Source organism: Nansenia antarctica, assembly GCF_963989245.1.
Source record: "Nansenia antarctica genome assembly, chromosome: 19".
NCBI classification, from domain to species: Eukaryota; Metazoa; Chordata; class Actinopteri; order Argentiniformes; family Microstomatidae; genus Nansenia; species Nansenia antarctica.
Genome location: NC_137692.1, coordinates 12,037,781 through 12,061,602, shown reverse-complemented (window position 1 = coordinate 12,061,602; position 23,822 = coordinate 12,037,781). Strand labels below are relative to the sequence as shown.

Here is a 23,822-nt window from a genome sequence, read left to right as displayed (position 1 = left end):
CTGGACATATGATGAAGGACTGCCCTGAATTCAAGTGCCACAGATGTGGGAAACAGGGACATTATGCGAGGGAGTTTCAGGAGGGAAAGGAGTGATGACCAGGGCGGAGAGGATTAACAACAAGAATAAGAGTCTGGGGTTAGATGGGTTGGTGGGTGAGTTCTATGAGGAGTGTAGAGAGTTGCTGGGAGAATTACAGACCCCTCTCAATGTTGAACACAGATTATAAGATTTTTAGCAAGGGTGTTATGGCCAATGTTACTTTGGGCTTTTATTTTGGGTGATTTGTGTTTAATGTTTTGAGTTATATTTATATTTCATGATTAATGTTTATTTTATGTTTTTGGTTATTTATGTAATGAATAACGTTATGTTTTTTTGGTTATATAATTATTAATGTTTTAGTGTCACGTGGTGAGGTGATAGGATGGGCCCAGGTGTATGAGTCAATTAGTAGCACCTGGGTGGATGGAAATAGGTTAGTCGGGGAACAACATTATCTTTGACCACGATCACTCTTTTCTGTAATCACAAACTTTACCGTTGGCTTTGACTTTTCGTTTCGTTTGAATACATTGGATTACTTTTCGGACAATAAATCTTTTAACATTTTATACAACATACAAGGAAAGCGTGGCGTGCGTGATTATCCAACCGGACTATTACTGTTTTCATTCACAAGGTGGAATTGGCGGCTACAAGGGTGCTAGCCAATAGGATGAAGAGGGTGATAGGGAAAGTTGTAGGGAAGACACAGGCTTATAGTTTTTGGCACCACGACGCGCATCGACTCAGCTCTGGATGAGCAGACGAGACTGGCCACAGAAATTCACAACCAAAAGAGCTCTCTACAGAGGAGAGGAGACTCTGGACCCACCATGGAGTCGGGAAAGCAGTTGACTGGTACTCTGGCTCTGGCTGAGTTCACTGCTGTTCTGGGTTCTTTACAGTATGGATACAGCCTAGGAGTCATCAATGCACCTCAGGAGGTCATACAGAGGCATTATGGGCGGGCCCTGGGCGTGGTCTCAGAGGAGCGCCTCTTCCTGTCAGAGAACAGCACACAGGCAGAAGAAGTGCATCCTTCAGTCACCATGTATTGGTCACTCTCTGTGGCCATCTTCTCCGTCGGGGGGATGGTCTCATCGTTCCTGGTGGGCTTTGTGGGAGACCTGAGAGGAAGGGTGAAGGGAATGTTAGCAGTGAACATTCTGGCAGTAGTGGCTGGACTGCTGATGGATCTGGCCAACATGTGGAAACCTCACATCATGGTCATTGCTGGCCGGGCTGTAATGGGCTTTTACTGTGGCTTGTCTTCAGGGTTGGTGCCTATGTACATAGGGGAGATTGCTCCCGTGGCCTACAGAGGAGCTCTGGGTACACTTCACCAGCTAGCCATCGTCACTGGCATCCTACTCAGTCAGGTGATAGGTCTGGAGTTCCTGTTGGGTAACGACCGACTGTGGCCAGTGTTGCTGGGTCTGTCTGGAGCTCCTGCCTTGTTACAGTGTGTCCTGCTGCCCCTCTGCCCAGAGAGCCCCCGCTACCTCTACATACACCGGGGACTGGAGCAGCTGGCCCGCAAGAGTCTGCTTCGTCTAAAGGGGGAGTATGACCCCACGTCTGACCTGGAAGAGATGAGGAAAGAGAAGGAGGAAGCAGAGAAGGAGGCGCGGGTCTCCATCGTCTATCTGGTGCGCTCCTCTGTCTACAGACAGCAGCTGTTTGTTGCCCTCATGATGCACCTGTCGCAACAACTGTCTGGGATCAATGCTATCTTTTATTACTCAACGTCAATCTTCGCCGGGGCTGGAGTCACCCAGCCTGTGTATGCTACCATCGGAGTAGGAGTCATTAACACCATCTTCACCATGGTGTCGGTGGCTCTAGTGGACAGGGCTGGCCGACGTACGCTGACTATAATTGGCTTGGGAGGGATGTGTTGCTGTGCCGTTGCCATGACAGTGGGCCTCGTCTACCAGAACACATTCACCTGGATGAGCTACGTCAGCATGACGGCCATCTTCCTGTTTGTGTGTTTCTTTGAGATCGGCCCTGGTCCTATCCCATGGTACATAGTGGCTGAGTTATTCAGTCAGGGGCCACGCCCGGCTGCCATCGCTTTGGCCGGCTGCTGCAACTGTGTGCATGTGCGTGTGCATGTGCGTGTGTGTGTGTGTGTGGTAAAATTGGGATGAGAGACAGACACTTCAAATTGGAGTTATTGTTTTTGATTCATTTAGGGTCTGACATAATCAGCATTTTCTTGTTGTTCTTTTATATTTCCATATATTCCGTGTTATTAATAATATGTGTTATTGTAATGCACACTAGGGACCAGGAAAACAGCAGGTGTTAGGTTATTTAATCATAGAGGTAAACTAAGGTGGAGCAGGTTATTTACAGGATATGACTGATGATGGATAGATAATTCACTTACTTAGACAAAAGTATTTGTTGTAAGTCGCTTTGGATAAAGGCGTCTGCTAAATGGCAAAAATGTAAATGTAATAGTACACCAGGCAGAGATATAGTGGACACTAGGGGTGCAACGGTTCAGTTGGCCCACAGTTCGGTATGAACCTCGGTTTTTGGGTCACGGTTCGGTTTCGGTACATGTTTTTTTTGTTATCAACAATGATAGCTAGCTAGCTTACATGATGGGCATTAGCTAGTTAGCATAAACTTGTTACCATTCTCTTCCATATGTATAGCATAAGACTACATAAGGCATGAGGTATAATACTGATAAGTTTTAACAAACTTTTTTTTAATATAGCTAGCTAGCTACACCTACCTGAGGAGTGTGAGATCTTGCCTTCGTAGGTCATATGACTGGCATCCATTTACTCTGTAACTCTTTTGCATTACTGTACATTACAACATGCTTAAAAAACAACAACACTTTTGTCTTTAGATGACAGACGTCTGTCTGCTTGTGCCCCATCTCTAACAGTGACTATGGGTTTGAGAGGCAAAGCGATGGGAGGTGCAGTCCTGCGTTCTGGTTCATACCCCCCTCAGTGTCTAGGGACTGCAGCACTGGAGACAGTTTCCTCAACACCACAGGGTATGCCATATTCATCTGCATTTATAATCATTAGTCAGTACATTTGGTACTTAAGTGGTCACTGGTTAGGTAGCATAGTCTATAATAGATTAATGCAGTTCTACTAATCTGTGTGTGTGTCTTTATAGATACCGTAAGTCCCTGTCTAACAACTGTATTGCTGGGACCCTGTGGAAGTACTCCCCCATGAGACAGAGGTGTCCCAGTCAAGCCCCCAGAGGTCTACAGCTGCTCACCAGTGACGGGAGTCTCATAGCCTCCCTGGAGAGGAACGTCACCTACCTCGTCTTCCTGGAGGACGTGAGGGTCTTATTTGGTGTATCAGAGATCCTATCAGACTAGAAGCCATGTCTCTCTTGTGTCTTGTACACCGGCACCAAATCCATTCTTTCTTTCTTAATTCTTTTTTATTGTTTTTTAGACATATACGTTAGACATTACACGTTACTTATGGGATGGTCGGGTGAGCTGGTTCATATCAGGCATAGCGGCATGTAGACAGCGTTACATGAAAAAATAAATAAATAAGTATATATATATATATATATATATATATATATATAAACGGTAGTAAATACCTAGAAAATGGAGAGCCACCTCCATCAGCCCCTATACAGCCTAGTATGCCCCTAGATGTTTCCCACCCCCAGTTCATTATTGATAAAAAGAAAGAAATAGAACGTAATGGTAATACCCCTAAAAGAAAAGTAATGAGATTAACACAAACCAAAAGCATAACCCCAAACAAACCATAACATAAAATCAAAATCATAATAGAACAATAAGGGTAAGGAGGGGGGCATCTAGTCAGCATCTGGTTGAATGGTGATCTTACTCAGGTGGTCGGCGAAAGGCTTGTCAAAGGTTGTATTGTACTTTCTAAGTAAAAATCTAATTTTTAATGTGGTTCAGGATCTCTTTGAGCCAGCTATTATGTGAAGGGGGGAGGGTGTGCTTCCATTTAAATAGGATAAGTCTTCTTGCCAGTAGCGTTGTAAAGGCAAGGACGCGTCTCTTTGTAAGCGAAAACATGGGTGTTGTAGGCGGTGGGATACCAATTCCAAATAGGGCTGTGAGAGGTTCAGGATCGAGGTTCCTGTCAAAAACTGTCCCGAGTGTGTCAAATACCTGGCGCCAGAAGTCTGTCAATTTCGGACAAGACCAAAACATGTGGGTGTGGTTAGCAGGTGATTGTTTGCATCTGTTGCAAGTGTCGCTGGTGTCTGGATATATGTTTGCCAGTCGAGCATTCGTGTAATGTACTCTGAAGAGGACCTTGCATTGTAATAAGCTGTGTCTAGCACACAGAGGTTGAATGGACTAGATCAAGGATTTGCTCCCACTGATCGTCAGGTATCGGCACCCCAATTTCCTGTTCCCAGGTCTGTTTCAGGTGGGCTGCTGGAGCCGGGTTGAGGGAGTCAATGGAGTCATAACTTATGGAGATGGAGCGTTTCTGAGCGGGCTTTGGACTGAGTAGAGTCGAACGGGGACCCGGGTGGGTGATTGGGGAAGTGGGGGTATTTAGTTTTAATAAAATGTCTGACCTGGAGAAAACGGAAAAGGTGAGATTGGGGCAGTTCAAACCTGGATGAGATGCAAAGTCTGTAAAAATTCCGTCCTTGTAAAGATCTTTGACACAAGCTAAGCCTTTGTCACGCCAAATACGAAAGGTGGGGTCAAAAGAGGAGGGTGGGAATAAGTGATTTTCATAGATTGGGGCCAGGGTGGAAGGTTTATCCATTCCATAATGTTTACGGAATTGTAGCCAGATCTTAGTCGAATTGGTGACAACTGGGTTTTGGGAGATGTTGTGGATTTTAAGAGGAAGTTGTGCCGTGAGGAGAGACTGAAGGGAGACCTTTGATGACTGTAGTTCTATCTGGGCCCATGAGGGAGGTGTTTCGGCCCTGTCTTTGAACCAATGACGAAGTTTATCGATATTGCACGCCCAGTAATATTGAATGAAGTTGGGTAAGGCTAAACCGCCGGATTTCTTGGGAAGTTGTAGGATAGCTTTCTTAATTTGTGGGGGTTTATTAGCCCATAAGAACGAAGATATCAGCTGATCTAGTTGACGAAAAAAGGACTTACTCATAAAGATCGGGACGTGCTGGAACAAGTAGAGCAGTTTAGGGAGAATCACCATTTTAACCAGATTAACTCTGCCCGTCAGAGACAGGAAGAGAGAGGACCACCGAGTCATGTCGAGCTTAGCCTGATCAATGAGAGGGCGGACGTTTTTTGCAAAGAGGTCGTCAAATGAGGTGGTGACGAAAACTCCCAGGTATTTAAAACCATCCAAGACCACTCTAAATGGTAGGGAGGAACGGGGTAATTTCTTAGCTGATTTGTTGATGGGGAGGAGCTCGCTTTTATTAAAATGTAGCTTGTAGCCGGAATATCTGCCGAATTGTATTAAGATGTCTTTGACGACTGGGAGGGATGAGACCGGGTTGGAAACATATAATAGCAAGTCATCCGCGTATAATGACAGCTTGTGAGTAGTGCCCATCCTGGTGATGCCTTCAACTCTCTCCTCCCCCCGGAGCCAAATGGCCAAGGGTTCGATGGCCAGAGCAAATAGGAGAGGGGAGAGGGGGCATCCCTGTCTGGTGCCACGGTGGAGAGCAAAGGGAGGCGACCTCACACCGTTGGTGAGAACACAAGCCATGGGGGATTTGTAGAGCAGCCTAATCCAAGCAATGAAGTCGGGGCTAAAGCCAAACCTTTCCATAACATAGAACAGGTATTCCCATTCAACCCTGTCGAATGCTTTTTCAGCATCTAGGGATATTATTACCTCAGGGACGATTGGGCTGGGGGAGCTAATTATGTTGAGCAGCCGCCTGGTGTTAAGAGGAATTCCTCCCAACCATGAAACCAGTCTGGTCCAATGAAATTAAGGTTGGTAAGGCTTGTTGTAATCGCAAGACTAAGACCTTAGCCAGGATCTTTTGGTCCACATTGAGGAGGGAGATAGGCCTAAAATTGCCACAGTCAAGAGGGTCTTTGTCTTTCTTCAATATGAGACATAGTGGCTTCAGATAGAGTTGGGGGCAGTCGACCATTAACAAAGGATTCGTTGTAAACTTTAGCTAAGAGCGGGGAGATTAGATGTGAATATGACTTGTAAAATTCTACAATGTAACCGTCCGGGCCTGGGGATTTGCCGTTCTGTAGCTGTTTAATTGCCTCCTGTACCTCAGCAGTCGAAATTGATATTCCTAGTTCATTAGCCACATTAGCGCTAACCTTGGGAAACATGATCAGTTCCAGAGGGTTATGGTCTCTCCAAGCCTCAGGTGAGTATTCAGAGGAATAAAGGTCAGAGTAAAAGTTTAGGAAGACTTCGTTCACTGCTTTTGGGTCAGAGACAATAGTCCCCTCTGGTGACTTTATCCTGGGGATCACTCTAGAGAGAGCTGCAGATCTGGCCTGATGGGCGAGGAGTTTGCCAGCCTTCTCACCCATTTCAAAATAACGTTGTTTTGATTTCAGCAATTGTCTTTCAATTTTAGCTGTTGATAAAAGATCAAACTCGGCCTGAAGCTTAAGGCGTTGGCTATAAAGTATAGGAGTGGGGGAGATATGTAGTACTGCATGAGTTTTTTTATTTTTTATTTTTTTAAACAACATACACAAATACATAATCATACTGTGTTTTTTTCTGTTTTTTTCTTTTCTTTAAAAAACAACATACACAAATACATAATCATACTGTGGATTACTAATTGATAGACATTTACAGGAAATTGCAGGAACTATTATACATAGGAACAAAATGATTGTGTACAACATTATTATATGAACAAAATGATTATATGTGACAGCGTCTGATTAATAGGTCCCCATCTCGGCCATTTTGAAACCTCGCAATCGAGCCAAACAAGTCTTGTTGTGAAAAAATGTGTTTTCCGGTTTTTGGCATAGGACGACAAACGAAGCGATGAAGAACCCACTCGATGTTATATCCAACAGTTTTACATTCACTAAATACCTACATTTAGTTAGCAAAGTCGGTGGGGGGTATTATTTGTATTACTGTGGCAGTGTGTGTAGCCACGCCCACTCCAGCCGTATTTAAGTAGCCATGTGAGTCTGGTTTTGTTGACAAATTTACAAGATGGATGCGGACGCTCTAGCTGATGCTATTAACCGAATTTCTGAAGCCGGTAGAAATATTGACAGTGGCCAATTAATGAACTCATTCATTTTGGATTACATGCATAACTCCCATTCCGGGAACTCGGAATCAGAAGATGACGAAGATGATGAAGAAGACGGAATTTCAGACATTGATCTCAACATCAGTTCTGACGAGGAGGCACAAGATGACTGTGGCACTGTGGCTGTGAGCATCGAAAGGGTTTTACGGTCAGTAAGTAGACGCTGATTACAATAAAGAAATGGATAAAATAATCAATTTTGATTGCAAGTGCCAGCAGAGACGGAAAGAGTCCCAACAACAGGCTGCCTCTTGCAGTCAAAGGCTGTCTCCAGAATTGATTTATAGTACCAGAATGAACACAGTGTCGTTGTCAACCGACAACAAAGACATGCTCGTTTTGGGAACTATACTGACATCTTCGAAGGATTCAGAAATGACACAATGCACAAAACAGGTTTCCACTAAACGACGCTTTCGGCGAACAAGCTACACTATTCATGGCACAGTCGTCTGTAGACAAACCTTTTGCTTTGTTCTTGGGTAAGTTTTAAAGAGTTACATGTGTTGTTTACTAGGCTAACGTAACCTAGCCTAACCTGTTCGGATAGCCAAACAGTTATTTGTTTTGTGAGTATGGTAGATAGTTTTTGTTTGTATCAGCTATCAAACCACTGAAACTGTGTGTATGTTATTAGGGCTTTCACACCGGAACGCGAACGCGAACCGGCAGGGTTCTTTGCCGGTGTGAAAGCCCTATATGACTCCCCTATAGCCTACTTTGAATTCTACGAAACCAATAGATGTTGGGAGGAAGAAATAGGTTGCCAAAGATTAAACGTAATGAATAAATACATTTGTTGCAGACCTACTAAATACTGTACAGTATGTTCCATGCACCAGTTTAGTATGTGTAGGCTGTGTGTGTGTGTGTGTGTGTGTGTGTGTGTGTGTGTGCGCGTGTGTGTGTGTTGGGGTAGGACAGCATTCATCAATCAGATTAGCACCTCTTAGCACCTATTAACACCAGTTTTTTTCAGGATCAGCAAAAACCTTCTGCAATCCATTGCCCAGTCTTACAAGGAGAATGGTGCAGTACCACGCCAGAGGAAGAAACGTGAGCGAACAAACAAAAACTTCCTCAACACTGAAGACATCAAAAGAGTGGTGGCGTTCATCATGAATTTTGCAGAAGACCACGCCATTGTCCTCCCTGGCAGGCACCCTGGTCACAGAGACTTGAGTGCAAAGCTGCTGCCAACTAATGTCACCAAAGCCTCTGTTTGGCGTCTCTACAAAGTTGCTGTGGAAAAGCTTGGTATGTGTAAAAGTTGTGTATAACACTCATGTTCTGAAGTGTAATAGAAAAATGAAATGCTTTTGTAATGAACGGTAATGTATTTAATCTCCTACTCATAAAAATGATGTATTTGCAGGCGAGCGTGTTGTTGGAAAGGGCAGCTTCCGAACACTGTGGAAGTCATTGCTGCCACAGATAACCAGCACCAAACCCCGCACAGATCTGTGCTGGCAGTGCCAGAAAAACAACTATCAGCTGCGGCGAACTGCCAATCTGCCTGACGAGGTGAAATCAGCCAAGATGAAAAAGCAGCAACAGCATCTTGACCTTGTTGCGAAGGAGCGTTCTCTATACCAGCGCATGAATGCTGCCTGTGCCAGGACCTGTCAAGATTTGGATCTGTCTCTAGGCACCTCCAGGTCTGCAAGCAAGCAGATCACAATGCACTACAGTTTTGATTTTGCACAACAGGTGAGAATAAGTTCATCCTATGACACTTCTGATTTGGTGTACCAAAACACACTACTACTGCCTAAGTAGGCAGATGTTGATTTTTTATGTATCTAATCTCTCCTTCTCTCTTAGGTGCACTTTCCTACTGACCCTCATCAGCCTGGGCCCATGTATTTTTTGACTCCACGCAAGTGTGGCCTTTTTGGTGTCTCGTGTGAAGGCATGCCTAAGCAAGTGCATTACCTAATTGATGAAGGGATGCCATCGAGTAAAGGCAGCAATGCCGTCATCAATTACATAAATCACTTCTTCAATAACTATGGAGTCGGAGAAACAAACATCGACCTTCATTGTGATAACTGCAGTGGGCAAAATAAGAACAAGTATGTGCTATGGTACTGTGCCTGGCGTACTATTCACAAGCTTCACCTGAAGCTGGGCCTCCACTTCCTGATTGCAGGCCACACAAAGTTTGGCCCTGACTGGTGCTTTGGACTGATCAAGCAGTGCTTCCGAAAGACAAGAGTGGACACACTGTCAGATATTGCCAGGGTTGTGAGCGACAGCTCTCCTGTGAAGCAAGTGAACATCCCCCAGCTTGTAGGACTGGAGGATGGCACAGTGAGTGTTGAAAGCTACGACTGGCATAAACATCTCCGTGGCTACTTCCGAGTGCTCCCACATATTAAGAGTTACCAGCACTTCAGGTATTTATCATTGTCACTGTATTATAAATTCTATTTTATGAACATAGTAGTATTTCGTAAAAAATGTGTTTTGGTAACAATGGACAATCATTTTAAATGTACTGTCTTGCTTCTATTTCATTACAGCTTTGATTCCCAAAGACCTGGTGTAGTTGTAGCCTCTGAACATTTTGGTGCCGAAGCCATCAAGTTTCAGCTTCTGCGCAACGCTGATGTCCATCCCCTCATAGATGGTCTTCCTGTGCAAGCCCCACCTGGACTGGACATGGCCAGACAGAAATATCTCTTTGAGAAGATCAGAGAATTCTGTGCAGATGAGGCACAAAACATCCCATGCCCTCCACCAGAGTCCCATTAGATACACATTATTATTTTTTACTTTTCTATTATGCTAGGCTGTTCATTTATTTCAGCTCAGCTTTCAACACCATCATTAAGCTGGTCACCAAACTCAGAGACCGTGGTTTCAGCACCTCCCTCTGCAACTGGATCCTAGACTTACTGACCAACAGACCCCAGCTCGTCAAGTTGGACAACCACTCCTCCTCCACCCTGACCCTGAACACCGGCGTGCCTCAAGGCTGCGTGCTGAGTCCCCTCCTCTACTCCCTCTTCACCGACAACTGCATGCCGATGCATGGCTCTAACTCCATCATCAAGTTTGCAGATGACACCATGGTTGTAGGCCTGATGCGTAACAACGACGAGACGACCTACAGGGAGGAGGTTGAACATCTGGTGGCGTGGTGCGCTGACAACAACCTGGCCCTCAACACCAAAGAGATCATTGTGGACTTCAGAAAAACTGGGCACTTTGAGTTGCATTTCATGTACGAAAGGCACTATATAAATAAAGCTTTACTTACTTACACTTTTGGTTAGATTTTAAACTGCATTTAAAATGAAGTTGAATTTAATGTAATCTAATTATCATTGCTCAATTGTATCTTGTCTTATTGTTTCCTGTTCCCTGGGTGAGGATAGCTGTCAGCGGCACCTGGACCAGTACCAGGACCTGCACCAGGCTGTACCAGGACCTGCACCAGGATCTGTGCCCCGCTCTGGACCATGAATTGTCCGGCAGTTCCGACGACGAGGAAATTACTTTATTGACTTGTGGACAGTGTGTACACTGATAAGCAAACTGGAGGTAGTCGCTCTATGAGTAGAGGGCTGCAAGGGAATTTTCCTGGATGCACAGTGTACAGGTGTTTCGCCCTTGCCTGCTTGCGTGTTCTGTCATCATGTGGTTTTAATGTCCATCTTAGTTGTTGATCTTCTTTGCTCTCTGTGAAGTGCATTGGATCACATTTTGTGAGAAATGCGCTATACAAAGACAACTTTATTTGATTTTAATACATAAATATTGCCATGTAGTTTTTTCTTGCTGCTGCAATGTCGACTGGAACTGAAGCCATAACAATGTTACTCTCTTGTACTTGTATAATGGGATGTAATAAACTTTTGGCACACATGGCAATACAAAAATCATGAATCTTGAATTATTATTATTATTATCATTATTCAGCAATTTAAACATGCAAGTTTGTTTCCTGAGGGTTAGCTGACAACCCCACTGACAGATGACAGGTAGATAATGACAGGTAGTGTAATGGGGGAGTGGTTGTCTTGAGGGAGTGGTTGTCTTGAGGGAGTGGTTGGGGTGGAGTTAACCACCTATTGTTCCCACCCATTACCTCTGTGAAAAAAGTCTCTCAAGACTTTGACCATGGTTTTCTCAAAACTGTGATTTGGAGGGGATCAGCATTAACATATCCATAACTTCAACTTGTTTCAGTTTTCAACATATGACACATAATTTAAAAGCTTACAATCTACCCTTTCATAATCCGGAAAAAACGGAAAAAATATTTTGCCCTAGTTGAGGACTTTTTAACCATGCCCTGTCACATATGTACAAAACCTTTTGTAGGTAGGACACTATTGGACCACATATGTCCATCCTGGAGCGGCCTTCCCACCAGCAATGTGGAATGTGTTCGAAAGAAACATGGAGCAAAGGACCAATAACCATGTTGAATGTAAGTGTAACAATGACAGATCTGAACAAAAAATATATAATGTCATCTAATAACTAAATCTGAAGTATTAAGTTAATTATTTTATATTGTTAATATAATATTGTCTGCTAATTATGGGTTAATTCATTCTTATCCTATCACCTCTGGGCCTGTGCGTGTATCGAGTATAGGTTTAACTATGAGCCGAAACAAAAATGAACGAAACATCAAACACAGCAGAGGACAGGAGGGCTCTTTAAACAGGTGGACGAGTTGCCAATTGGTCCGGTACAGGCGCGCTAATGATGATGGACGTAACATCAGTCCAATCATGGGCGGGCACCGTGATTGAGAAAGGATTAAGAAAGGATTTAAAATTGTGAAAGGAGGAGACACAGAGGGGAAAATGTTCAATGTCAAAATGTTCATGCCAAACTAATAACATTTAGGGCCTGATTGACTAAGATCCCAAATAACGAATACTAATTGAAGTTCACACACAGGGGAAGTTGTGAGATATACTTGTCAAGGACGTGCCGTCCATATAAGCAGAGGTCGTATTTTAGGTCCCAGGGCAGCAGGAGTCATTCATTTTGACGTTGCATTTTTAGCGCAACCTGCAGGAGTAAGCACTTCCTACTCTGCCTGCTTGCATTATAACACTCCTCTCACTGCTTTCCCTCGCGTACATTCGAATGCGTGAAAATGTCTTTTTTTTTTTTTTTTGATGCCTCAGCCCGCTGTTTAACGTGGGCAGGGTAAGCATGCTTACAGCCAATCAGTAGTTCTTTCATTCCGATAAGAGCTACTGATTCATATTCAAGTTCACAAGTTCACACTACTTTCTCTCGCCCGGCAGAATAGTTTATGCTAGCTCAAACGATCTAATCAATAAGGATAACTTGCGAATATGGACATTACTGTCAGTGTCAGCGACCTAAAGGGATTTCGTAGACTGGGCTGGACTGCAAAAACAGAACTACTGGCTAAAGGCCGGCCAAAGCCACCGCTCAACGATCTTCACACCCAGAAAGGGAGAGTCGCTAGGGGGTTCCAGCAAGCCTGGTATGAGCGGAAGAAATGGCTATGTGGCTGTACAGAGACCAATCGCCTCTTTTGCTACTCCTGTACACTGTTTTCTACAGGTTATATTGTGTGGACTCAGAAAGGCTACGGGGACCTTAACAATCTTACCAACGCGCTCAATAAACACGAGAAGACGGCAACACACATCAGAAGCCAAGTAGCCCTGAAAACCTTTGGCACCACGACGCGCATCGACTCAGCTCTGGATGAGCAGACGAGACTGGCCACAGAAATTCACAACCAAAAGGTAAAAGAGAATAGAGATATTCTAAACAAATTAATAGATGCCACCTGCTTCCTAGCTAAGCAAGAAGTATCATTTCGGGGAAATGAGGAAGGCCAGGAATCTCTGAACCGTGGGAACTACGTGGAACTGCTACATCTCATTGCCAAATATGATTCGAATTTAGCCACCCATTTAAGATCATCCACTGTTTTCTCTGGTCTTTCAAATAAGATCCAGAATGATCTGATTGAGGCAATCGGAGACGTTATCATCGACAACATCAAAAATGAGATTTCTGAAGCCCCATTTGTTGCTGTCGAGGTCGATGAATCGACTGACGTAACCAACAGAGCCCAGATCTCAGTCATTCTGCGCTACGTGCTCAATCAAGAGGTGAAAGAAGCCTTTTTAGGTTTCGATGATGTGAGTAATGATAGAACTGCCGGGGCTGTCGCTGATTATGTTTTGAGCGCTTTGGATGAATGTAACTGCTTTGGAAAATTAGTTGCCCAAACATACGACGGAGCAGCCGTTATGGCGTCTAGTTTAAATGGGGTTCAGGCCAAGATTAGAGAAAATATCCCAGAGGCTATTTTTACGCACTGTTATGCTCATAAATTGAATCTCGTATTATCGCAATCGGCGAGGTCTATTCCAGAATGCCAGGTATTTTTCAAAACAGTGGAAGGCCTTTCATCATTTTTCAACAAATCGACAAAGCGCACAAAACTCCTGGATGAGGTCGTCAAACGCCGGTTACCAAGAGCAGCACCGACACGGTGGTCTTCACACTCACGCCTCGTTCAGACAATCAACCATCAATAGTCGATAATCCTACAAACCATGTTTCAGTCGATAATCGATAATCCTACAAACTAGGATAATGAAACCCTAAAGATGGCTACAGGCTATGATGCATGGCTGGCAAAGGCCTCGACGTGCTTTCTCCTAGACATTTATGAGGAGATTTTCAACATCACTGATGTGCTGTTTAATGTGCTGCAAAAGAAGGGAATGGACATTGGTTATTGTTGTTCTAGGATCCAAGATACAATGACCGCTTTGGAAAACAAACTTCAGGACTTCGATGCGCGCTACGCTCAATTTGACCAGAAACGCAGCCAGCTAAATCTCACTGAGGGGCGAGCGAAACCCAACCAACCCATCAAAGACCAGAGGAAGATACTTTATAACAGGATTTTTTTTGACACGCTCACACAGATGAAGGCTAGATTTAGCAACTTCGAAAGTTTGAATTTCATTGGCCTTATTGACTGCAAGCAATTTAACCAAATGTCAAAAGAATTTGACAATGCCAAATTTGAGAGCCTGGCTTTGTATCATAAATATTTCGATTTCGTTAGACTTAAGGCAGATTTAGTTGGACTTCACCAAATCCAAGAGGTGAGGGAGAAAACACCTGAGGAGATGCTTGGATGGATCATTCAGCATGACTTGGCTGAAACAGTTCCAGAGGCAACAAATTTGATTAAACTAGTCCTAACCATACCAGCGACAACGGCATCTGTTGAGAGGTCATTTTCAACTTTGAAGAGAGTGAAGACCCTCACTCAAAATCGCACTGGACAAGGACGCCTTTCATCACTGGCCCTGATCTCAATTGAAAAAGAGAGACTTTCCAAACTGCAACAGGCGAGTGACTTCTACACTAAAGTGACAGAGGTGTTCCTTCGCAAGGAGAGGCGCATGGACCTGGTTTTCAAGTAAAGGTAAGATATCATTTTTAAATTTACGTCATGGCTTCTTTGCTGGTTTATATGATTCGCGAGGCTGGTGGCGATCTGTGCTTGTTTAGCTATATGGTTTGAGTACTGCTGTGCTGCTGGTTATGGCTCCTTATTTAAGACTTCCTCTGCTTTTACCTTTGAATGTCGGCCTGTGCCGTTGTGTTTGGAGAGAGAGCTGCTTAATCAATCGCTGAGATAGGCCTAATGTCGCTGTCCGTGACATTGGTTCTGAACCAAAAGTGTTTGAGAGAGATAGAGAGGGAGGGTTTGTGATGTGATGTCAAGTGCCTGTGTGACAAAGTGTGAAAAGAAAGTGTGTTGTGAGTTTACTATGGAGGTTGGAAACGGTGTGTGTCTGTGTTGTGCGTGTGTGCGTTTGCGATGTTGAAACTGGACTTGTAGATTTCAGCAGGCTGGCTACTTGAAAATATATTGGTTCAAAAAAGATTGAACAATGAGCACCCCTGATATAGTCGAAACTGGCAACAGTTTTTTTTGTTTTTGGTAATCTGATCACAAAGTGACACTACCGTTTATTAGCGGGTTCTAGGGCATCACAATTGCATTTCCTTGAAACTGATAGCGTGTATGTGTAATTACGTGTATTTCTATATTTTATGCTTACCCAATCTAAAAGCTCACGGCACGTGCCTGATACTTGTTATAGGCTATACTTCAAATAAGGCCCGCTATCTTCTACATTGGAAAGATCAACAACCCTCACTGCACACCGTTAGTAGATCAGCTTGCAGATGTAGAACCAGTTTGCACATTAATAGGCCATTAATAGGCTAATAAGTTATAATTCTGTATTTTTGTTCTAGCTTATCATCGTACTCTAAACGATGCTGTCCAAGTGCGCCATCCTTCACTTTGGATATTCCTTCGGCACCTGAAGGATCAAAAAACACTTGCAGAGGATAAGCTGGGGATGGCAGACAGAGGCCACGCTCCCCCAACAAGGAGACGGAAGTGGAGGGAGTTGAAGGCCCGTCTACTGAGGCTGAAAGGACAGTATATGCAGGGCCTCAGAGATCTGGCTTCGTACTGGAGGGCTGTCAGCCGTAGCGTCCGTATGGGCTAGATCTTTTTGATTTTTAATTTTTCCACATTTATTTTGATAGCACTTTGGCATGTTGTCGTTATTATTATTGTTATTGTTGGAGCCAAAAAAGCTTTATATTATTATTTATGAAAAGCCACTTGAATGGTATTTTGAAAGTGGTACTTTGGCCCATAAAGACTTTTATTTTGAAAATGGGTGTCGCTCAATCTAAGGACATAATTGATATAAGGAAGTGATCTCTCCTTGCTTGGGCTTGATGAGTCCTGACACGTGAGGGTGCGACACAGTTTTTCAACCATCACGATAAACCACCACCACCACATTAGAAAAGATTGATTGTTTTGTTTGTTACAAGTTTTGTTTGATACACGTTTTGTTTGATACAAGTTTTTGTTTGATAACTTTGCTTTTGAATTCCGATCGGGGATAGGCCCGACCCAGAAGTGACACACATACAAACAAACATTGACACACGTGTACATACTACACCACACCAACATATTACTTTCGTTTGTTACTTTTATTTGGACTTTGGATTTCAAGACCACTTCAATTCATGGAAAGGTCCAGAGTCTTTGTTGCAAATGGAGGAACTACAAGAGCAGGTGCGTTGGAACCAACACCCACTCATGCCAGGACGATGGCTAATTTGATCATTTTGACAGACATGATAGCCATCACAGTTATTGTTATTATTATGTTGTTGTTATTGTTATTGGCCTAAATATTATTATTGTTATTATGTATGCACAAACATAGTTTATTTTTTTTGTTGGTTGCAATAAAAGCCTATATTTTGGATTGATATCTCTACTGTATTTATTTGATTCAGTTTGACAAATCTAGAAAAAATATTTAATAATGTGTATATATATATATACTGTATATCACTGGTGTTCTTTTAGAAATATAAGATTTTCAATTCCATCTCGAAAATGATCTATCTAAAGTTATATAAAATGCTGAGACAATACTATGACATTGATTATTACATAATATATATTATGTATATTGATACATATGATTATGTATTTGTGTATGTTGTTTTTTAAATTTCAGATTTCAGATTCAGATTCATTTATTTATTCAAGGGACAGTGCATATTAATAAAACAAAAATAAATTGTAAATACGCCAGAGTTAGCCTGAAAGCTAGTTTTCATCCGCAGTCCCTATGCCATGATGTTGTATACGGCTCCCTGGAGGGAAAAAGTACATTTAAAAGATAAAATATAGGTAGACCTAGGCACAAAAAAGTAGACAGGACAAGCATTTAGCTTAAGGGCATAACATAGGGAGCATACATTAATCATAGGCGGTTAAAAGGAGGGTACATATAAGCAGAGGGTTAAAAGAGCATACATTAATCATAGGCGGTTAAAGGGAGGGTACATATTCGGTAAGCAGACTAAAAGCAAGCAACATATACGCACAGTAAGCAGACTACAAACAAGCACACGGACTGTACAGGTAAGACATGTTAGGCGGTACACAGACAGGCGGTACACATGACATACAGGTATAGGACAGGACATTTCAATGTTGACAGATGTGTGTGTTGATCCACTGTTTTAGGTGCTTTCTAAATGATTTAAAGGTGCCTAATTCTTTAAGGTGCCCTGGAATCAGGTTCCATTCACGTGCCCCTCTAACTGACCAGGCAGACTGACTAAAGGCACTCCTCCTAAATGGGATGGTGCAGTCCGCTCTGGTGACACCCCTTGTGGTGCGTGCTGTACTTCCTGGTCGTGAGATGAAGGTGTTAAGTGGTGGTGGGGCTAAATTGTGGATAGTTTTATAGACAAGGCAGAGGTTTGTGTAGGTTTTCAGATTGTCCCAGCTTAGAATGTTGTGTTTCTTCAGTATTGTGCAGTGGTGAAAGTGTCTTGGCTTCTTGTCTAGTGTTTTGATTGTTTGTTTGTATAGTGACTCGAGTGCTTTGCAGGTTGTGGGATTTGCTTGTGACCAGCTTGTTATGCAGTAGTTGATGTGTGTGAAGATCATGGCGTGGACATACATGGTAGCTGCCTCTGTTGACATGTAGTCCCTTATAAAGCGGAAGTTGGACAGATTGAACTTGACAATTTTACAGACCTTTTTGATATGTGCCTTAAAAGTGAGGTTGGAATCTAACAGCACCCCAAGATATTTGAACTCGTTCACAACTTGTAGTTGTTCCCCTGAGATAATGACATATGCTTCTTCAGCAGAACGGTTTGTTTTGGTAAAAAACATGCTGACCGTCTTGGAAACATTAAGTTGGAGACGATAGTGGTTCAACCATGTAGTCACCTGAGCCATAGATTTGGTAAGTACAGCAGCTACCTCCGTCTTGGTCTGACCATGTACAAATAGTACAGTGTCGTCAGCATACATTCGTGTATCAACCTCAGGACATTGATATTGACATTGATACATATGATTGACATTGATACATATGATTATGTATTTGTGTATGTATTTGTGTATGTTGTTTTTTAAATAAAAAAAATCAATAAAAAAACACAGTATGATTATGTATTTGTGTATGTTGTTTAAAAAAAAAAAAAATAAAAATAAAATAAAAATCTCATGCAGTACTACATAACGACACCTGGGGTCGCTTGACACAACGGCAGGCGGGGAACATAGGACCCTTTTTCGGAAGCGGGGAACAAATAACCCTTTTTCGGAAGCGGGGAACCGGGGAACATAGAACCCCGCCGGGGAACATAGGAACGCTCCCGCTAGCTGTATCTGCCTTCCTCATATGTGACGCAAGAGAAATAGCCTGTCCCCTCAAATAGGCCTTACACGCCTCCCACAGGGTGCCTTTCGTAATGCCGGGGGTATCATTTATCTGGAAAAAGTTAGTGATCTCTTCCGAAAAGAACGTTCTGAAACGTGTGTTGGTTAATAAAAGAGGAGAGAGTCTCCACTGTCTGGATGGGAGGTTATGGTTAGGGAAGTGTATGTCGATTGAAGTGGGGGCAGGATCTGAGATCACAATGCTGTGGTACGTGCTGGAGTCAGTCCAATGTAAAAGTCTATTGTCGACGAGAAAGAAATCAATTCTCGAGTATGAGCGATGTACGTGGGAAAAAAATTAAAAGGCTTTGGTGGATGGGTGGGAGGACCTCCAGGGGTCAGTTAGGCCAAGCCTATCTGTAAATGATTCCAGCGCCATGGCAGATTTAGACAGAGCGGATGGTTTAGTTGACTTGTCAAGATGGGGATCTCGGATATGATTAAAATCGCCTCCCAAAATCGGATAATGGCTATCTATATCGGGGAGGGAAGAAAAAAGGTGAGCGATAAATCTGTCATCGTCCCAGACGGGGGCGTACAGGCTTACTAAAATCACTGGGATATCGAAAAGTCTACCTGACACGGCCACAAATCTTCCATTAGGATCTTCTACAGTTTTCGAGGGTTCAAATGACACGTTTTTGCCAATTATGATGGCCGTCCCTCTTGCCCTAGCGGAGAATTTGGAGTGGAATACATGACTCATCCAGGGTCTTTTAATACGTGAAACCTCCGAGGATGTGAGATGGGTTTCCTGGAGAAAATAAACATCCCCTCTGAGCTGTTGTAGGTGTGCTAACACCTTACCCCTTTTAGTGACTCCATTGACTCCCCTTACATTCCATGAGACAAACCTGCAGCCCTGACTCTGAGGTGTTATTGCGCTACACATTACTCACCCACTGTTGTAATGGTGTGTACCTGATGATGATGTATCGATGCCGGGGGCGGGAGGGGGAGGGGGAGGGGGGAGGGTGCTAGCATGACTAGCGGGGGGGAAAAAACTAATAAAAACAAAGCAAGTTATACAAAAACATAAATAAACACAAAAACCCACCCTGTTACTAATCCCAAAACCCTTATCAAGCTTCCTGTTTTTTTCCATACTCACGACTCCCTTTCGGCCGCGGTTCCCATGATGAACTATGTAACCCTTGTACACGCAGACAGTAATAAATAAATGGAATAAAAACAAAAGAAAACTCCATAAATATCTGTCTGAAAGTATAGCTTGGGCAGAAAACTTCTGATAAACTCAAGACAAGCCATAACAAATAATGGTAATAACAAAAATAAAGAAATGTTATTATATATTATACATCTTTCAGGAGAGTATACTTTTTGGTTTAGAAAAATAAATAAAAATAAAAATAGTATAATTATTATAATAATGAAATAAAGATTATATATACAGTATATATATACATATATGTAAACAGGTTCAGTGCAGAAATATATTATGACGCATTGCTTCTATCTGTCGGAAAAGTAGACGATAAAGCTGTTCATAGACAATCCTGTTGCCTTTGAGGCGTTTATAGGAGATGGGAATAATCAAGTCCTTCCCCCGCCACCGGGGCACAAGGGGTGCTGTGGTCTCCGCATACATACAAAATGGCGGCGCCCGGAGTGATGTCTGTCGCTAACCAAGTAGCATAACTAAACACTGTTGCATCGCATCAATTACTTTCAATCCGATTATTACACAATGTTAACCAAAAGTATAATATGAAAAATATAAACCAAGAAAGCAGGCCCATTTAGGGACCAAGAAGTTCGCTGTAATTTCAGTCAGGCCCATGGTGATACGGTTAGGCTCGGCGAACTAGACAATAACAAACCAAATAAACAGCCCTATTAAGTCCAGATAAAGTGATGGAGGTCCCAATAGACAAAAAGAACGTATTATAAAACATTAACTAAGGTATCGGGTCTAGATAACTGGACATTGTCCCAATAACAACACAATTATCGTCTATTCAGGGCATTGTGAGGCCTACCGTGTTTTTAGCATTAGCTGCTACTCACGTAGCGTTAGCATTGTGGCCATCCTCGGGCTCAGGTTAAAGTGTCCTTAACTTTAACTACACGGTAGGCCAGGAACTAGGAACTAAGGCAGACGGTGGCTTCCTTGACCGAGGAGAACCGTGTCTTGTTGCCTTCTTTATCTGTGATTTGGAGCCTCGCCGGGTATAGTAGAGGACATCGGGACAGTAATCCTCGTAAATGCGTATTGGTGTGTCCTGGTACTTCAGGTCATTCCTCCGCTTGCGGGCCTCGCGAACAACCCGCTCCTTGGTTTGGTGTCGGTGAAAGCACACAATTACGGGTCTGGGTCTGTCCCCCGGTCGTGGCTTGGCGGCTAGCGAGCGATGGGCACGGTCCAGCTCCGGGGCAGTTTGCAGGACTTGGCTGCCGAGTATTTCCACCAGGGCCTCCGAGAAAAAGGTTGTGGGTCGAGGGCCCTCAATAGACTCCGGTAGGCCAACAATTCTTATGTTGTTTCGGCGGCTTCGCCCCTCCAAGTCTGAGCTTTTGGCTTTGAGCTTAGCGCAAGCCTCAGTTAGAGTGGAGCACGAATTCTCAAGGGCCTGAATGCGGTCCTCGGTCGAGTTGGCATTAGCCTCTAGGCTTTCAATTCTCTCACCAAAGTCAGTCACTGTGGCCTGCACGGCATCTAATTTGGTTTCGAGAGAGGCGAACGAGGACTTAAATTGAATGGAGAGGGCTGAAGCTATGGACTGGCGGTGTTCATCCAGTAGCCTCGTCAGAGCTAGCATGTTAATCGGGATGGCCTCGGTGGGTGTCTCGTCTTTTTCGACGTCTTCCTTCTTAAGTTTATGCCTAGTTCCAGAAGCCATGGTGCTGGCTAAAAAATAATGATTAGCGTCTGCCTTCGCTAACGGACGGAGATGTATTTAGGGTTGCAAAAGGTTGTAAACGATAAGGTCATGGGAGAGTGCGAAATATGCGACTACTCCATTCCTCTCTCCACCGGAAGTCATCAAATGAACAGACCCATTATCGCCTCCCAGAACGACAACCTCAGCCTTCAGGACTGCCTGGAGACCGGCATCGGAAGGCAAGCCAAGTACGCCAAAGTGCGGACCATTACCACCAAGATGAACTCTCTGAAGCAGGGCAAGGCCGAGAGCATATGCCCTGTGCTGATGAACGGCAAGGAGAACATGCTGTGGGTCACCGAACTGGAGAAGATCTTTGGTTTCCCGAAGCACTACACGGACGTGAAGAACATGAACCGGCAGCAGAGGCAGATGGTCCTGGGGAAGTCGTGGAGTGTCCCTGTCATTCGCCACCTCTTCGCTCCCCTCAAAGACTACTTCGCCTGCGAGCAGCTTCCGTGAGATGGGGGAGGAGAGGATGCTAACAGGAGGAGGAGTTCTGGGTTACACCCCCCCCTCCACCAGGGCCTCCGAGAAAAAGGTTGTGGGTCGAGGGCCCTCAATAGACTCCGGTAGGCCAACAATTCTTATGTTGTTTCGGCGGCTTCGCCCCTCCAAGTCTGAGCTTTTGGCTTTGAGCTGAGCGCAAGCCTCAGTTAGAGTTTGGTTTCCCGAAGCACTACACGGACGTGATTAAGCCATAGATGGCAATCAGGAACGCAATAAAGGTTTATTATACAACAAACCAATGACTACGGATCTTATAACCAACAGCACACATCAAACTAGAACGCACGGCGCGTCAACCAGAGTCCGCGGGTTAGCATCTCAGTAGCTCAGTATTAGACTGTGCTCCTTTAACAGTCATCAAATCCATTCTTAATAAAACCGGACCCATCACACTCACCATTGACGACACAAACATCACCCCCTCCCCCCCTGGCTCGCAACTTTGGCTTCATCCTGGACCCCACCCTCTCATTTGATCCCCACATCAGCTCCATCATCAAGACTTCATACTGCCATCTCTGAAATATCGGCAAAAACAGACACTACCTCTCCCCCTCCGCTGCTGAATCCCTCATCCACGCCTTCATCTCCTCCCGCCTTGACTACTGCAACTCCCTACTCACCGGCATCACCTCCCGCTCCCTCCATAGACTCCAGATGGTTCAGAACTCAGCCACCCGCCTGCTCCCAAACACCCGGTCCCGCGACCACATCACTCCTGTCCTCCACTCTCTCCACTGGCTCCCGATTGAAGAACGTATCAACTTCAAAGTACTCGTCCTCACCTACAATAGGGCTGTCAGTTTTCTCTATAATCCCATTCAAATTTGAATGCTTCATTTTAAATAAATACTGCTCAAAATGTGTATTGTTGCATTGCATTGTCCCAATGCCTGTTTACACTCACAAAAATGCCTGCTTACACTACATGTGGTTGTTATGAACGTATCGTTGGACTTGAGCTCGGCTAGCTTACGAGGGTGTAGTGTTAGCAGGTGTGTCCTCAAATAGCTCGTTGTCGAGTGATATTTCAGTTGGAGCTTGCATATTCTGCAGATTACTACATCTTTATCTGGTATTTTTCCATTTATTGATGTTGATCTCTCCCCCAGCCACTCACACTCACTCTCCACTTTTAAATCCCAACTCAAAACGTACCTGTTCTCCCATGCATACAACCTTCCCTACCCTTAACCATCTCCCCTAACCTTGCCACCCCCTCCCTGCCCTGAACAGTGCTGTGTTAATTGTTTCCTGGACCTGTTCGTTAATACTGTGTTCTATGTACTCATGTTATCTGTTGCTTGTTGTTTCCGTGTTCCCATACTGTCAGCGTCTTTAAGTCCCTGAAAAGCACTTTATAAATATAATGAATTATTATTATTATTATTGTAAAATAAAATGAAGGTGTCTGCTATGCATATTCTATCTGCCAGTAACCTTTATTCTATTTCTCTGAATGTGTTTTCTCTTTGTAGGGTGATGGGTCTTTAACCAGTTTAACCGTGGACTTTGGGGATGGCACAGCCATATCCTACGCTAACATTAGCTCTGTCGAGGATGGTATCAAACATGCCTACACCAAAGTGGGCATCTACCAAGTATCTGCTACAGCACGCAACAGCCTGGGCACTGACCGTGTGCTGCTCTATTTACATGTCAACTGTGAGTGAGAACCAAACCTGGGTTTAAATTGTATTTCATCAACATAACTGAACCTTCTTTTTTCTGTGACTCCTACAACTAACCTAAAACGTTCATTGTGGATGTCTGATTTG

General features: G+C 43.8%; 2 protein-coding genes across 2 annotated transcripts in view; both read left to right on the top strand.

The window, feature by feature from the left end:
- Window positions 1–23,822, top strand: part of LOC308173881 (VPS10 domain-containing receptor SorCS1-like) — a gene marked incomplete at both ends in the record, with an annotated part of 75,005 nt that overhangs the window by 36,101 nt on the left and 15,082 nt on the right. The window contains 3 exons of the mRNA XM_080548934.1: window positions 2,957–3,070; window positions 3,199–3,370; window positions 23,523–23,709. Coding sequence (XP_080405060.1) covers window positions 2,957–3,070; window positions 3,199–3,370; window positions 23,523–23,709 — 473 coding nt within the window. The remainder of the gene's footprint in view (window positions 1–2,956; window positions 3,071–3,198; window positions 3,371–23,522; window positions 23,710–23,822) is intronic.
- On the top strand, window positions 861–2,719 carry LOC308174229 (solute carrier family 2, facilitated glucose transporter member 2-like; the record flags this gene model as incomplete). The annotated part of the gene is made up of 2 exons (XM_080549310.1): window positions 861–2,142; window positions 2,715–2,719. The coding sequence occupies exons 1-2, from the start codon at window positions 879–881 to the stop codon at window positions 2,717–2,719; spliced, it is 1,269 nt and encodes a 422-aa protein (XP_080405436.1). The 5' UTR covers window positions 861–878.